The 14997-nt window shown below is 47.7% G+C and overlaps 1 protein-coding gene across 7 annotated transcripts; it reads left to right on the forward strand.

Annotated features, from left to right (window-relative positions):
• Window positions 1–1287: 1287 nt before the first annotated feature.
• On the forward strand, window positions 1288–13083 carry LOC129647155 (apolipoprotein L3-like). Of its 7 annotated transcripts, none has more exons than XM_055574371.1 (5): window positions 1288–1352; window positions 2828–2938; window positions 7897–8005; window positions 9325–9451; window positions 11932–13083. In XM_055574371.1, exons 3-5 carry the CDS (start codon window positions 7975–7977, stop codon window positions 12722–12724), a joined length of 951 nt encoding a protein of 316 aa, XP_055430346.1. In that variant the 5' UTR covers window positions 1288–1352; window positions 2828–2938; window positions 7897–7974; the 3' UTR covers window positions 12725–13083. The 7 variants fall into 7 exon arrangements, with proteins under 7 accessions (XP_055430346.1, XP_055430350.1, XP_055430355.1 ...); XM_055574375.1 differs by having other exon boundaries at window positions 1294–1508; XM_055574380.1 differs by lacking the exon at window positions 1288–1352 and adding an exon at window positions 1561–1660.
• Window positions 13084–14997: the final 1914 nt, after the last annotated feature.

Genomic DNA, 14997 nt, shown 5'->3' on the forward strand with positions numbered 1-14997 from the left:
CACCTACTCTATGTCAGCCATCATGTGAAGCACTTTGCATGCATGATCTCAGTTTTCTCCACAATAAAACTGAACAGATGAAGAGACTAAGGCCAAAAGTAGTTCAGTAACTTGTCCAAGGTCACGTAACCTGCCCCTTCCTTACAGGTTTCATCTCTTCTCAACCTGAGGCCGTTCACTGCCAGCAAATTACATGGAGGAAACATTCCTGATGGGATCTTGAGAAGGAATAGGCTCGATCCCAACCTTAGGATCCTGCCTGGAGGAGGTGTGTCTGCCAGGAGAAAGCTAGCCTGGGGGGATCTTCCCAAGAGGATCTGGGTAAAATTCCTGGCACACTTGTGTGGTTTGCCTGGGAAATTTGGCCTCAGCCACAAAACTCTCCCAGGCATTGTCTTCAGTGAGCAGGAACTGCAGTTCCTCCCTGTTACTCTCTCTGGGAAATGATCACTGATGACGTCAGTAAAGTTTTGGCTCTCTACACAGAAAAAAAGGAAAAAAGATTACAAGAAATTATGGTGGAACATAAATGGTATTGAGTTTAAAGTGGCTCGTCAGTAAAGAATCTGCCTGCAATGCAGGAGACACATGAGATGCAGGTTCCATCCTGGGTCAGGAGTATCCCCTGGAGGAGGAACTGGCAGCCCACTGCAGTATTCTCGACTGGAGAATCCCATGGAGAGAGGAGCCTGGCAGGCTACAGTCCATGAGGTTGCACAGTTTGGACACGACTGAGTGACGAGCAAACAAGAACTCACATAAAGTGGCTCAGGTTCACCTTCCTGAGCAAAAGTCATCTGGGGTACTGTTAATGGATTCACCTGGGCTTACAGGTAGCCCATTCCCCTGCCCCTAATTCATAAGTTGAAATCCTGATGCATCCTTCCCCCTGCAATGACTGTATTAGGAGATAGGGCCTTTAAGGCAGTAATTAGGTAAAAAGAGACCATAAGTGCAGAGCCCTAATCCAATAAGATTGGTGCCCTTATTAGAAGAGACATCAGATTTCTTTCTCTCTCTCTCTACCCCCTCAGCAGGAAGGCTTCTAAATTTTTCCCTTTTTCCTGCATCACTTAGGGAGAAAGGAAACTAGAACTTGCCTAGGGGGAACCCACAGAAGTAACTCTGTATTGATTGATTGGGGGCGGGGGAGGAGGTGGGTGGGAGAAACAAGGGAGCTTCTGGGTATCTGCAGGGGTGCTTGAGATCAATAGGAGCAGTATCTGCCTGAGGCAGTCACACCTGGTAAGCAGGTGTTTATATATGGGAGCACTGGGCAAATGCCCTAACACAGCATGGGGGAGGGGCGATGCTAGAGAAAGAGGTTTCCACCTGAAACTAACACATTCCAGGTAGAGGGGACAGCAGCACATTGGGCAGGACCTACTGTGTGGCAGGCACTGGCCCAGGACATGGACACACATGATATTTCACCCTCATGAACACATAGGGAAACATTTATTTCCATTTTACAGGTGAAGTCAGTTAAGGAGCTCCAGGTCACACAGGTGGGATGCGACAAAGGCCAGGGGTTTAGTTCAGGGTCCGCTGACCCTTGCAGAGCAGCTGGGTGGACAGCAGGGCAAGAGCTGGAGGAAGCACCCTCTGTGGTGACGCCCCAGGGCCTGGGAGCAGGAGGAGGCTGAAACCAAGGGAGAGAGTAGGAGAAGCTCCGGGATGCTGGGAGGCCACCTCCCAGGACTCCCCCTGCTGTCCCCCCTCCCTGTCCTGCCCTCACTTCTGGGTCAGTTGCTAATGACAGTGGGAGAGGAAGTGAGCACCTTAACTGATGCTCTCTTGAGAGAACCAACCGTATTTCCTTGTAGGTTCCCCAGAAAAGAGTCATCATGGGCAGAGGAAACAGGGTTGGCCCTCTCTTGTAGACTTTCCTGAGTTACTAAGACTCTGGACTTCCTATAAAGTCCTCCAAAATAGACCTATTGTCAAGTGGAAATAAGTTGAGGTAGAAAAGAGCAGTGTGCTCTCAGCCCTTCCTGTGAACTCTGCATCCATCCAAATGGCCTTGATCACCCTGCCTGGGCCACTGGGACCAAAGTCACTGGTGCCATTGTTGCCTTCATGGACAAGACTACAGGGACCTAGACATCACCAACTCAAGGGACATGAGTTTGAGCAAGCTCCAGGAGTTGGTGATGGTCAAGAAAGCATGGTGTGCTGCAATCCATGGGATTGCAAGGAGTTGGACACACGACTGAGTGACTGAACGGAACTGAACTGAGACTATAAGGGTTGTAGGTGACATGCACAGAATGGCTAAGCAGTGGACTTAGGGCCCTCTCCAAGGTACCACAGGAGCAGAGCAGGGGACTTCCTGGGGATTTCTTGGGCAAAGTGTTGCCAGGATTGGGCTTTGAAAGATGAGCATAACTTTGCCATGTGGTAGGAGCAGGTGATTCTGGAAGAAGGATCTGAGGGAGGAAGTGCCTGGAACCCGCATGAGTGTGCTCCTCAGCAGCAGGAGTATGACCAGTATGCAGTGAGCAGCTGGTATCTTCTGGGACTGTGCCAAGTGCTGGCTTGTGAGGTTGGATGGATTGGGTGGAGGGGCTGGGAAGAAGGCCATGGAGTAGACGGAGCACTATTGGCAAAGGCCCTCACAGTCTATTGATGGCGGGTCGTCCTTCACAGAGCCCAAGGCACAATGTACTTAGCCATGAAGGACTCCACGGATAGGACTGGGTTTGTTTATCTAAGGGAGTCAACAGAGAGGATGGGATTAGCTCAGGGTGGGGCCTGGTGGGCAGGTTGTGGGTTTATCTGAGCAACCCAGATGTAAGGGCGTTCACTTTCCCTTTTGCTTCTCCAGGTATATCTGGGCCCAGAGGGGGTGTGTGGTTTATTGCACAGCTGGTGGCTGCATCTGCAGAGCTGAGAACAACTGGATCTTGTTCACACTCGGCCAGAGGAAGACTCCTGGGTGAGCAGGGGAGTAGGACCCCGCCCATCTCCCCATCCTCAGGACAACTGCCTGAGAAAAGGATGATTGTCACTAGTTGACAGAAGAAGGAAACAGAAGCTCAGAGAGATGAGGTCATGACCAGAGGGGCAAGTTAAGCAGGGGCAGAGCCTGGATGTGGGGGCAGGTGTGTCTGAGGGCTTCCTCCCACCCCTAAGGCCCCTAAATGGTGTAGAGGGAGGTTGACACTTGCTCAGGTGGGCTCAGCTCAGGAAGTGGACTCCTGAGATGTGAGCGGTGACCCCAGAAGGAAGGTGGGTGTTGGGGGTGCTCAGCCCTTTGGGAAATCTGGAGGAAGCAACTGGGGTAGAGGACAGGAGAATCAAAGCCTCTACTCCTATGGTCTGGCCACCTTGAGGCTGCCCCCAGGGTGCTGTGCTGAGGTTGATGGGGGAAAGGGTTCCTTTTGAGATACAAGGATTCCAGGTTCATCACCACCCTGTCTCTGAGTGCCTGCTCAGTGCCAGGTCCTAGAGGGAAACTGAGGCCTGACACGGGAAGGGCAGGAGACCAAGTGGGGAAATGCAGGGCATTGCCTTCCTCTGCTCTCTGGGTCTTCAACTCAGGGCTGCCCATGATGGTTGATCATGTCTGGGGAAGATGGTCCAGATGGAGGAAGTGAGAAGGGCTTACTACGCAATGTCTGCATTATGATCCTGGTTTTGCAATATTAAGATACAAAGTCAAACTGTAGACACATTAGTGTAACAGGAGGGGTGTAGGCTTAGATCTATGTGTTTAGACAGGCAGAGATAAACTTAGGAACTTTGGGGTAATTAAAATCATATTCCTGGGACTTCCTTGGTTGTCCAGTGGTTAAGACTACCTGCTTCCACTGAAGGGGTTGTGGGTTCAGTCCCTGGTTGGGGAATTAAGATCCCACATAGTGGGCAGTGCAGCTAAAAAAAGAAAAAAATAAATAAAAACAGAGTGTACAATTGGATCAGTTAAAATAAAATAAAAGAAAATTACATTCCCTACTTACATACCAGTGTCAGAAGGCCTGGACTTGGCCTCTACCCTGCCCATGGAGAGCTGTGTGACCCTCACAAGCCACCTCCCCAGGGAGTGTTTGTTCAGTTCTCTTACCCATTTTTAAAAGCTGATTTCAGTCTGCTCATATGGGTTTGTAGCTCCTCTGTGTGTTGGGAACATTCACCTTTATCCTAAGTATTGCAGACATTGTCTCCAGATCTCTTGCATTTTGATTTGGTTTAAGGTGTCCTTAACAATTTCTAATTTTTAAGAGGTCCAATGATTTCTGGAATTTGTGTCTTGGTGAGACAGTTTTCCTCAAGTTAGCAGTATTTTTCCAGTATGTTTTACATAATGTTTTCATTTCTTCCAGTATGTTTGTAGATTTTTGTTTCATTCTGGTTTACCTTTAGGTCCGTTTAGGTTTCACTAATTGATTAGAGCTTTTTGTTTCTTCTTCCTGTTTTTCTTCCGCCTTGTACCTTCTCCCTCTTTCCTTTTTTCTCCTCCTCCTCTCCTGCTCTCCCAAACTCCCTACCTTCCTTCCTGCATGTCTGCTGCTTTATCTCCTTAAAGCAGGATTTACTTAATAGGTTCCTACTGCAATCAAAAAGGAATACACTGTTTTTTCTCTGCCTTAAAAGGAGCCTCCAGGGCAATAAGGCATTATTCAGATTTTAGCAGGAGCCCATGTCTTTCCACAATTCTCTCTTCCTCTTTCTCCTGCTGTAAAAATATCATGGCTGGACTAAGGAAACATGAGGAAGTACAGGTGTTTCCTGCCACCTGAAAGTACAGTACAGCTTTCCTACAAAAGCTTTCCTAAACCAAGCTGGCCTAGTGTGAAGACGATATAGGCCTCACTTCACATTTTGCTGGCAGAGGGTGATCTTTTGGAAAGCAAGAGACTCCCATAAATGGAAACACTCAGAAATCAGATGGCCCTCTCTGTCAGAAAGAGCTTCTATCAAGACAGATAAGGAAAACAAATGGAATTACCCAACAGCAGGTAAAAGAGGTGTGGTGCTGTGTCTTCATGAAGCTGGTTGCTTCATGTCCCAGTAATGGGTCCCACACCTCGTATTCTAGCCAGGCTGTGCCTGGGAGGGTGGAGGGAGCCCTGGAGGACCTGGAGCAGGAGGAGCAGCAGAAAAGAGACAGGCCACCTGCCCAGTACTGGGAGTTGCAGAAACTCCACACAAACAGACCCGCAACCAGGAAAGTGCAAGGTTCCAGGGGGGCCTGGAGAGGAACTGAGGGAGCCAGCAGAGGGAGGAGGCTTTGGAGTGGGAACTCTAATTACAGGTAACATTTCACCTGGTGAGGCAGGTGGGGAAAGGCTTTGCAGGGGGAGGGGCAGCCTGAGCGAAGGCCTGGAGGCTGGGGAGGAATCAGAGTCCAGGCAACAGGGAGTCCTCCAGGGCCCCTGGTCCAGGCCCCGTGGAGTCGGGAGGGTGCGGAAGACAGGAGTAGGAGCATCAGGAGGGCCTGGCGATGGGCTAAGGACTCTGCACTTGATCCTGCTCTAAACCCTCCTTCCCTGCCCAGGGTGGATAACTTGCAGCCACATGGAGGGAGATGTTTGGTGAGAATCTCTGCCCACATGGAGGGGAAGCCTCTGCATCTGCCTATATAGTTGGCGGGGAGTCTTTTCAGGGTTCTCCTCTCTCCCACTGATAGGATTTTCGGGCAGTGACCAATCAGAGGCTAACAGAGGAAGATGCCCTGGATACTAATCCAGCAATGAAAGGACTGTCCAGCATCCACACCCAGCTGAGGCCACAGACAAGGGTCAGGACCAGGACAAGAACAGCAGGAAAGGATGGAAGGATGAGGTGGAGGGTCCAAATGCATTTTCAAGTGTTTGGCATCATCCAGGATCAGCCCTTCCTGCCCTCACCTCCTCCTCTCTCTGCCTTGGCCCTTGGTCCTTGTGTTTCCCAATTTCAATTGGCTGCCCTGGCTCCTGGGGTCCTACAGCTTCGAGGCAGAGAAGGAGGCAGGGGACCAGCCAGTTCTCTCCCACGTGCCTGGAGACGGGCCTGTCTGTGTAAATTCTCTCCCATCCACACAGTCAGTGCCCACAGCCTCCGTCACCAGGCATACTCTCTAGTAATCAAGCTGATGGTTACTATTCTTGAGGGGAACCCTGGGCATTGCAGAGGGAAGGTGATAGAAAGAAAGATTCTAGGATCAGGGCTCAGGTTAGGGGGTTTGGGGGAAACTCTAAGGAAGTTGGGCCACTCTAGACTGGATGCTGTAGAGAATGGCAGGGGCAGTTTTACCAATGATTGTCTCAGTAACTCTATCTACTGAGAGGGGAGACTGGAGCAAGTATAAAAGTGCAATTGGTAAATAAAAGGTAATCATAATTATCAGCCAAGGGAGTGAGTGTGAAGACTCTGGGTTCCTGTCACCGCCATCCCTGCTTTTTATTTATTATTATTGTTAGCAGCAAAGTGAGAAGAAGCCAGGTATGGGATCTTGAGCCCAGAGAGTGGGTGGGATCCAGTTCTCCATGAAGAAGGTTTCTGACCTTGGGCAAATCACAGAACATCTATGCTTCAGCTTCCTTAGCTGTAAACGGGGATACAGCCGTACACACCTCCTGGTTATCAGAACAATATGGATTATAATTTATAAAGTCTTAGGGTAACTACCAGTGCAGAGCAAAATCAGAAATACAAGCCACTCTTACGAGTAGCAGTTACTGTAACTATAAGGACCTTTACTATCATTTCAGTCAAGTCTCAGGAAGAATACTTAAATAAGTATTCTTTTTCCTTCTTAAAATACTGCCTTAGTATAATTAACACACTTATTTTCTCATCTCCCAACACAAGATTATCATAACTGGAACCAAAAGAAGTTCTCTCTATATAAAGATCTGCTGTTTAAAAAAATAACAGAGATAAGACAAAGGATGTACACCATCACATATGATATGTGTGAATATAAATTTGTACAGTTTCTTTGCATAACAAAGTAGATTAAGTATGAAAAAATGTTGTTAGGTGTTGATACCCTTGGATCCAATCATTCTACTTCTAGAAATAGCTTAATGAAAGAATCTTAGATGTAGGCAAAGTTTTATGCAAGAAGAGTGTTCTTTGCACTACTATTTACATAAAGAATTAAAAACAGCCTGAAGTCCAACAATCAGGAGTCGACAGCAAAGATGACACCATTCAGGTCCTCAGCTGAGCAGGGCAGGGCTGCAGGGATTGGAGTAGGGCTGGTGGGAGTCCAGAAAAAAGGTTTGTGGGATAAAGGCTATTGTAGAAGCGAGGAAGATGTGGGCCGTGGGAGCTACAGCACCGGGGACTTTATCAAGGCAGAGACTCGAGCACAGGGTACATGACATCATTTTGCAATAAAAAGAGTCATTTTCCGATTAGCATGCATCCACAAAGAGACATTTTTGTACATTAAAGCAAGTAGAGCATAGTCATCATAAACCTGGAATTTGGATCAGAAAGACTTGGGTTCAAGGCCGGGCTCCAGCAGAAAACTTGGACTGACTTAAGTTTACGTGAGTTTCAGGAGCCTGCACGTCATAGACAGTGGATCAATATCACCTATTACCAATTAGTAACAGAAGCATTCCCAACCTCATGTAATTTCCAGAGGATTCCCTTCCTACCTGTTCTTATGTCTCTGGTTTTATTGCTCCTATAACTTCTCAGATGGCTCTCTCCTGTCTGATTATCCTCTCCTTGTACCTCAACAGGACAGCAGAACTGTGACTGGGGAGGATGGCGGGAGGAAGAGTAACTTTCCTTAACAAGTGATCTGCAGAGCCCAGGGGACAGAGAACCACGCTGGGTTAAATCCATGGTGGCACTGGTGGCTGTCCCAGGGGAAACCACCCAGGACCTCGCCCTCGCTGCCCCGAGTCACTACTCACGCGTGATCAAGCCCACAATCTGTTTTCTCTTCCCCAGGGTGAAACGACACCTCCTTCCAGCCTGACACGGACGGGTGAGCTGAAGGGAGATCTCTGAGACCCTGCTGCTGCCACCATGAGCTCAGAAGATCCCAGGGACCGCTCAGGTAGTCAGCCACCTTGTCTCTGGCAGGTTCCTACTTGTGACCCAGAATTGAGGGTGGTGGCCCCAGGCCAAATCAACCTGCCCAGTAATCAAGAACCAAGAAAGGCGTGGATAAGCATCCCCCGAGAGGCCATGGGGAGTCCCCTAACACTTGGTGGTCTGTCCCCACAGCCTCTTTCCTGGTCCTCTCCTCAGGGAGCCACAGACAAGATGCTAACTTCCTCCCCCTGCCTCCTGACCCCCAGCTAAGACTCAGAAGTGAGGCAGGGCAGCCCATGGAGGGGTGTGGGCACAGCAGAGGAAGTCTCCAAGGCCAGGTGGGACAGGGAGAGGAGGCCCCCTGGAGCATCTCCTGCCCTCTCCCTTGTTCCAGGCCTCCTGTTCCCAGACCCTGGGGTTTCAACACAGAGGCTGTTTCCTCCACCTCTCGCCCTGCTGCCCACCCAGCTGCTCTGTGAGGGTCAGTGGACTCTAAACTGAACCCCAATCTGGCCTTTGCTGGCTCCCACACCTGCCTCCCAGATCTGGAGCACCTTACCTGACCTAACCTGTAAAATGAGATGAATATTTCCCTATGTTGTGATGAGGACCGAATATAATGTGTGTCCATGGCCTGGGCCAGGGCCTGCCACATAGTAGGTCCTGCCTAGTGCCATGCTGTCCCCTCTACTTGGAATGTGGTAGTCCAAGTAGGAACCTCTCCCCTTGTCTAGAATCCCCTCTCTCCTGTGCTGTGCTAGGGTACCTGCCCAGTGCTCCCATATATAAACACCTGATTACTAGGTGACTGCCTCAGGCAGGTACCAGTTCTCTTGTTCTCAAATGCCCATGCAGACAACCAGGTGCTCAGTTATTTCCTCCACCCACACCACCCTAATCAGTCAACACACAGATCTAGTGCTGTGGGTTTCCTCCATGTGAGCCCTGTTCATTTCTCCCCTAGTGATGCATGAGAAAAAGAAAACCTAAGAACACTTAATACTTCAGGGGAGAGAGAGAGAGGAAGAGATCTGATGACTCTTCATTTAATAAGGACACTGATATTACTGAATTAAGACCCCACACTTAAGGCCTCATTTCACCTAATTACTGCCTTAAAGCCCCCAATCTTCTAATACAGTCATTGCAGAGTGGGTGGGTCTGGACATTAACTTATGAATTGGGGCTGGTGCATACAGTCCACCTGAGACCCCAGATAAATCCATCAACAGCATGCCAAAGAATACTGCTCAGAAAGGTGAACTTTAACCACTTATACTCGATGTCATTTACATCACACCATAGTTTATTCAAATCTTCAATGTTTATTTTTCTGTCTAGAGAGCCAAAGCTTTTTTGAGGATGTCATTGAGTATTTCCGGGAGAGTGTGAGATGGGAACAACTGCAATTCCTGCTCACTGAAGACAAACCCTGGAAGAATTTTGTGATCGAGGCCGATTTGTCCAGGTAACAGTGCAGGTACACCAGGAATGTCACCAACATGCCCCCAGGAAGATTCTCCCAGGATAGTTTCCTCAAGACAGATCCTACGGTTGGGGTGAGGATGTTCCTCCTCAGGATCCTATGTGGAATGTTTCCTCCGTGTTATTTGTTAGCATTAAATGACGTTGGGCTGAGAAGAGACAAAACCTTCAAGGAAGGGCAGGTTATATGACCTTGGACAAGTTACTGAACAACTCTCTGCTTTATCCTCTGTTCATTTTTATTGTGAGGACACTGAGATCATGCACACAAGTGCTTTTCATAATTGCTGACACAGAGTAGGTGCTCAATCAATCTTAATTTTAAAATAAGCTTGTTGGGAAGAATCAGGGACCTTCTTCCTGGAGATGAGAAACAAGAAGGACTTCCTTTTGGTCAAGCCAGAAAATTCATTTTGTGTTCATGGGGATTCCAAGTAGAACTCTTTCATTCCCCATCTTAGGAATTATACCAACATTGCAGGTTCCTGCTGGCCAAAAAGGCATAGAGGCTGGAGGGGAACTGGTTGGACTTGGTGGGATCCTGATTCTAGCCCTGTCCAACTCTGGGCCTGTGAGTTTAAGACTTTGAGTCTCAGATTTGTTATGTGTTATGTCTCCAGTGGGAATACTAATTTAATCTGATGGATTGTAGTGATGGCCTCAGAGTGAACTGCAGAGTCAGAGGTGGGGAAAAAAGTGCAATCATCTCATCCAAAGGCCCAGGCAGGCCTGGACCAGGGTCAGACCTAGGGGTCAGGGTGGAGCAGAGGGTCCAGGTTGGAGGACTAGTAGGCAGGCTTGGGCAGCAGGGCCAGGACTAGAATGAGGAGAGTAGGCCCCAAGGACACAGAACTGAAGGGGCTGTGACTCTAACAGAAGTCCTGGGAGTGGGAGAGTGGACATTTCTTCTCTTCCTGACGGGATCCTCTCAAGCTGGGCTAGAGGGCCCTGGGTGACCATGTCCTCCACACCCTGCCTGGTACCTGGATTCTCACTCCATCTGGGACCTTCTTATAATCTACGTGGAGCCGCCCTGACAGCGGGAAGGCCGTGTGGCTCAGTGAGCCCTCCAGGGTCATAGTAAGTGGCTGCGATTGTGTGTCATTTGAGCGATTCTGAGGAGCCTCACGCATCCCCACCAAAGAGGAAAACACTTCCTCCACCAGCTGTGCAAGTGCCGGTCTCTTCAGGCTCAGCCGTTCAGATGGGTGTTTGGTTTCATAATGTTTCATACTGCCTTGGGGTGCAGGCTTATGAAGCTGTCACAAATTAACATGTGACCCCTGAGAGGTCAGTGGTGCTCAGTGCTGGGTCGGGAGTCAGTGAGGTGGGCTGGAGGAGCCACGGTGACAGGGCTCACAGCAAATCTCCTGCTTCCCAGTCAATATGGGCAGTGGACAGACCCAGTGTCCTTCTGCTGAGAAGGCCAAGGGTATCAGGCTTGGGTGAGAGCAGATGCCAGGCAAAATGATCGTTAAAGGTAATAGCTGAGTTTTGATTAAAAAATAAATAAATAAAATTCTAGGCGCACAGTTAGCCAATCTGAAAAGTGTGAGGGCACAGTCCTGGGACTGTCCTTACATTTCCCATCAAGGGCAAATTTGGGGGATCCCACAACCACCCTCAAATTCTAGAACTCCATAGAAGGATGCACAGACTCACTTAAAGCTTTAGGATTCCAGTTATGGTTTATTACAAGGAAAGATGCAGTTTCCCATCAGCCACAGAGCAGAGTCTGGGCAGGTTTCACACACGAAGCTTCCATTGTCCCCAGGATGGATTATTGTCCTGGATCCAGTGTGGCAGGACACATGGAGCACTGCCCACCAGGGTGCTCACCCTATTTAACAAAAAATTACCCTGACCTGTCATCTCCAGCCCCTCCCAGAGCTCAGACTATTGCCCTAGAGCCCAGCTCCTCCAGAGGTCAGAACTGATACCACGTGACCCAGAGGCCCATCACATGTCAACTCATCAGACTGTCCAGTGGCCAAAGTCCCAGGCAGACAAGGACATTCTTATCAGCCAGAATATTCTTCGGGCCTAGGGACCACATCCTAGCAGCCAAGAGCAAAGAACAAGAGGACTCTTCACTATACACTAAGGTCCTTGAATGAAGGGTTTTCTGTCTAATCCCAATTCTCTTTGTTTATCTTGAAGTTCCCATTTTACACACATTCTGGAAGTGATGGTATTGGTCTGCTTTGAGCTATCTTTATCAAATATCTCTCTTAAGTTATAGGTATCTGAAGATGGCCTTTGCTTATGTATTCCATGTCTGAATAAGTACATGAAGCACTAACAATATACAAATGAGTGTTTAAGGTTGGAAAAATTTTTACATTAGTAAAATTCTTGTGATTTACAATAAAATCTCTGTGGTTTATGCAGGATAGAGCTTGTTGAGCCTGTTTCATAGACAAGCAAACTGTCTTTCTAAGGCTTTAATGTTCATTGTTACAGGGAAGAGGCAGATGTACTCCGTGAATATCTGATCAAGCTCCAAACAGACTTGCCTGGGGAGGTCCAAGACAGGCTCCAAAAATACCAGCAGGAAAAGGAGAGATTTTTGAAAGAGTTTCCTCAGGTAAAACAGAAGCTGAAGGAGAGCATAAGAAAGCTCTGTGAGCTCGCAGACGATGTTGACAAGGTGCACAGGAACTGCACCATCTCCCATGTGGTAGCTTCCTCCACCGGCATTGCGTCTGGCACCCTGAGAATCCTTGGGCTGGTTCTGGCACCCTTTACAGCAGGCCTCAGTCTTGGACTCTCAGCCGCTGGAATAGGGCTGGGAGCAGCGGCTGCTGTAACAGGTTTGTCCACCATGGTGGTGGAAAATGTAAACACGTCATCAGCAGAATCCCAGGCCAGTCTCCTTGACATAGCCAAAATAATTTCCTATGTAAATGATCTCTACCAAGTTAAAGATTTTGGGAGGCATATTTGTGGCATCAGGGTGGCCAGAGGCAACTCTCGATTAGTAGCCACTGCTCAGCGCTGCATAACCACTGGGCGAGACTCTCTCCGAAGTGCCCAGCAGGTGAGTAGATATTTCGGAGCGACTAGACCAGCTCGCATTGGGAGTGGAGTCCTGTCAGGTTTATTCATGGCGCTGGACGTGTATTCCCTGGTGAAAAACACACAGGACTTGCAGGAGGGGGCAAAGACAGCATCAGCTGAGAACATGAGGCAGAAAGCCCAGGAGCTGGAGAAGGAGTTGGAGAAGCTCACCTGGATCTATGAGAATCTGCAATAGGGCCCGACTGGGCCACCCCTAGAGCAATGCAGGGACCAGGGATGTGTGCAGGGTCAAGGGGAGAAACCACTTATTTTGGACTGAAGAAGACACTGAGGGCAGAATAAGGGAGAGACAGGGAGACTAGCAATGAGAGACCAGGACTAGGGGAGCTTTGAAAATGGGAGAAAGCCAAAGTAATCCAGCACAAATAGCAGAGCTCCTCTATCACCCTCCCCAGGGTCTGATATTCCAGCAAGAAGTGTTTCCCCTGGTGATGGTCTCTAACTCTACTTCTCCAGCATTAACTCACCTTTGAACTCAGTGGGTAGTGACTTGTTTGTTCCCACGTTTTATTAAAGTATAGTTGATTTACAATATTGTATTAGCTTCAGGTGTGTAGCAAAGTGTTTCAATTATATGTGTATCTGTGTTCATATTTATCCCTTTTAAATTTTTTATAAGTTCTTCAATTCAGTTCAGTGGCTCAGTCATGTCTGACTCTTTGAGACCGCATGAACCACAGCATGCCAGGACTCCCTGTCCATCACCAACTCCCGGAGTTTACTCAAACCTATGTCCATTGAGTCAGTGATGCCATCCAACCATCTCATCCTCTGTCATCCCCTTCTCCTCCTGCATTCAATCTTTCCCAGCATCAGGGTCTTTTCAAATGAGTCAGCTCTTCATATCAGGTGGCAAAGTATTGGAGTTTCACTTTCAGCATCAGTCCTTCCAATGAATATTCAGGACTGATTTCCTTTAGGATGGACTTCTTGGATCTCCTTGCAGTCCAAGGAACTCTCAAGAGTCTTCTATGACACCACAATTCAAAAGCATCAATTTTTCAATGCCCAGCTTTTCTTATGGTCCAACTGTCACATTTGTACATGACCACTGGAAAAACCAGAGCCTTGACTAGATGGACCTTTGTGGACAAAGTAATGTCTCTGCTTTTTAATATGCTGTCTAAGTTGGTCATAACTTTCCTTCCAAGGAGCTAGGGTCTTTAATTTCATGGCTGCAATCACCATCTGCAGTGATTTTGGAGCCCAGAAAAATAAAGTCAGATGCAGTTTCCACTGTGTTCCCATCTATTTGCCATGAAGTGATGGGACCAGATGCCATGATCTTCGTTTTCTGAATGTTGAGCTTTAAGCCAACTTTTTCACTCTCCTTTTTCACTTTCATCAAGAGGCTCTTTAGTTCTTCTTCACTTTCTGCCATAAGGTTGGTGTCATCTGCATATATGAGGTTATGGATATTTCTCCCAGCAATCTTGATTCTAGCTTATGCTTCTTCCAGCCCAGTGTTTCTCATGATGTACTCTGCATAGAAGTTAAATAAGCAGGGCAACAATATACAGCCTTTGTATATTTGTATATCCGAAAAGTACTGCTTTCCGGATTTGGAAGCAGACTGTTGTTTCATGTCCAGTTTTAACTGTTTCTTCCTGACCTGCATACAGATTTCTCAGGAGGCACGTCAGGTGTTCTGGTATTCCCATCTCTTGAAGAATTTTCCACAGTTTGTTTTGATCCACACAGCCAAAATCTTTGGCATAGTCAATAAAGCAGAAGTAGATGTTTTTCTGGAACTCTCTTGCTTTTTCAATGATCCAACAGATGTTGGCAATTTGATCTCTGGTTCCTCTGCCTTTTCTAAATCCAGCTTGAACATCTGGAGGTTCATGGTTCATGTACTGTTGAAGCCTGGTTTGGAGAATTTTGAGCGTTACTTTGCTAGCATGAGAGATGACTGCAATTGTGTGGTAGTTTGAATGTTCTTTGGCATTGCCTTTCTTTGAGATTGGAATGAAAACCAACTTTTTCCAGTCCAGTATGAAAAGGCAAAATATAGGACACTGAAAGTTGAACTCCCCTGGTTGGTAGGTGCCCAATATGCTACTGGAGATCAGTGGAGAAATAACTCCAGAAAGAATGAAGAGATGGAGCTGAAGCAACAACAACACCCAGTTGTGGATGTGACTGGTGATGGAAAAAAAGTGTGATGCTGTAAAGAGCAATATTGCATAGGAACCTGGAAGTAGGGTTTATGAATCAAGGCAAATTGGAAGTGGTCAAACAGGAGATGGCAAGAGTGAATATCAAGATTTTATGAATCAGCAAACTAAAATGGACTGAAACGGGTGAATTTAACTCAGAGGACCATTATATCTACTACTGTGGGCAAGAATCCTTTAGGAGAAATGGAGTAGCCATCATAGTCAACAAGAGTCTGAAATGCAGTACTTGGATACAATCTCAAAAACAGTAGAATGATCTCTCTTCATT

Source organism: Bubalus kerabau, chromosome 1 (genome assembly GCF_029407905.1).
Source record: "Bubalus kerabau isolate K-KA32 ecotype Philippines breed swamp buffalo chromosome 1, PCC_UOA_SB_1v2, whole genome shotgun sequence".
NCBI classification, from domain to species: domain Eukaryota; kingdom Metazoa; phylum Chordata; class Mammalia; order Artiodactyla; family Bovidae; genus Bubalus; species Bubalus kerabau.

Bases quoted from the DNA above. Each gene is read 5' to 3' on its own strand.
- LOC129647155 (XM_055574371.1), top strand. From the start codon at position 7,975: ATGAGCTCAGAAGATCCCAGGGACCGCTCAG. The intron at 8,006-9,324 runs GTAGTCAGCCAC...TTTTCTGTCTAG, and splicing joins AGATCCCAGGGACCGCTCAG to AGAGCCAAAGCTTTTTTGAG. The intron at 9,452-11,931 runs GTAACAGTGCAG...TCATTGTTACAG, and splicing joins ATCGAGGCCGATTTGTCCAG to GGAAGAGGCAGATGTACTCC.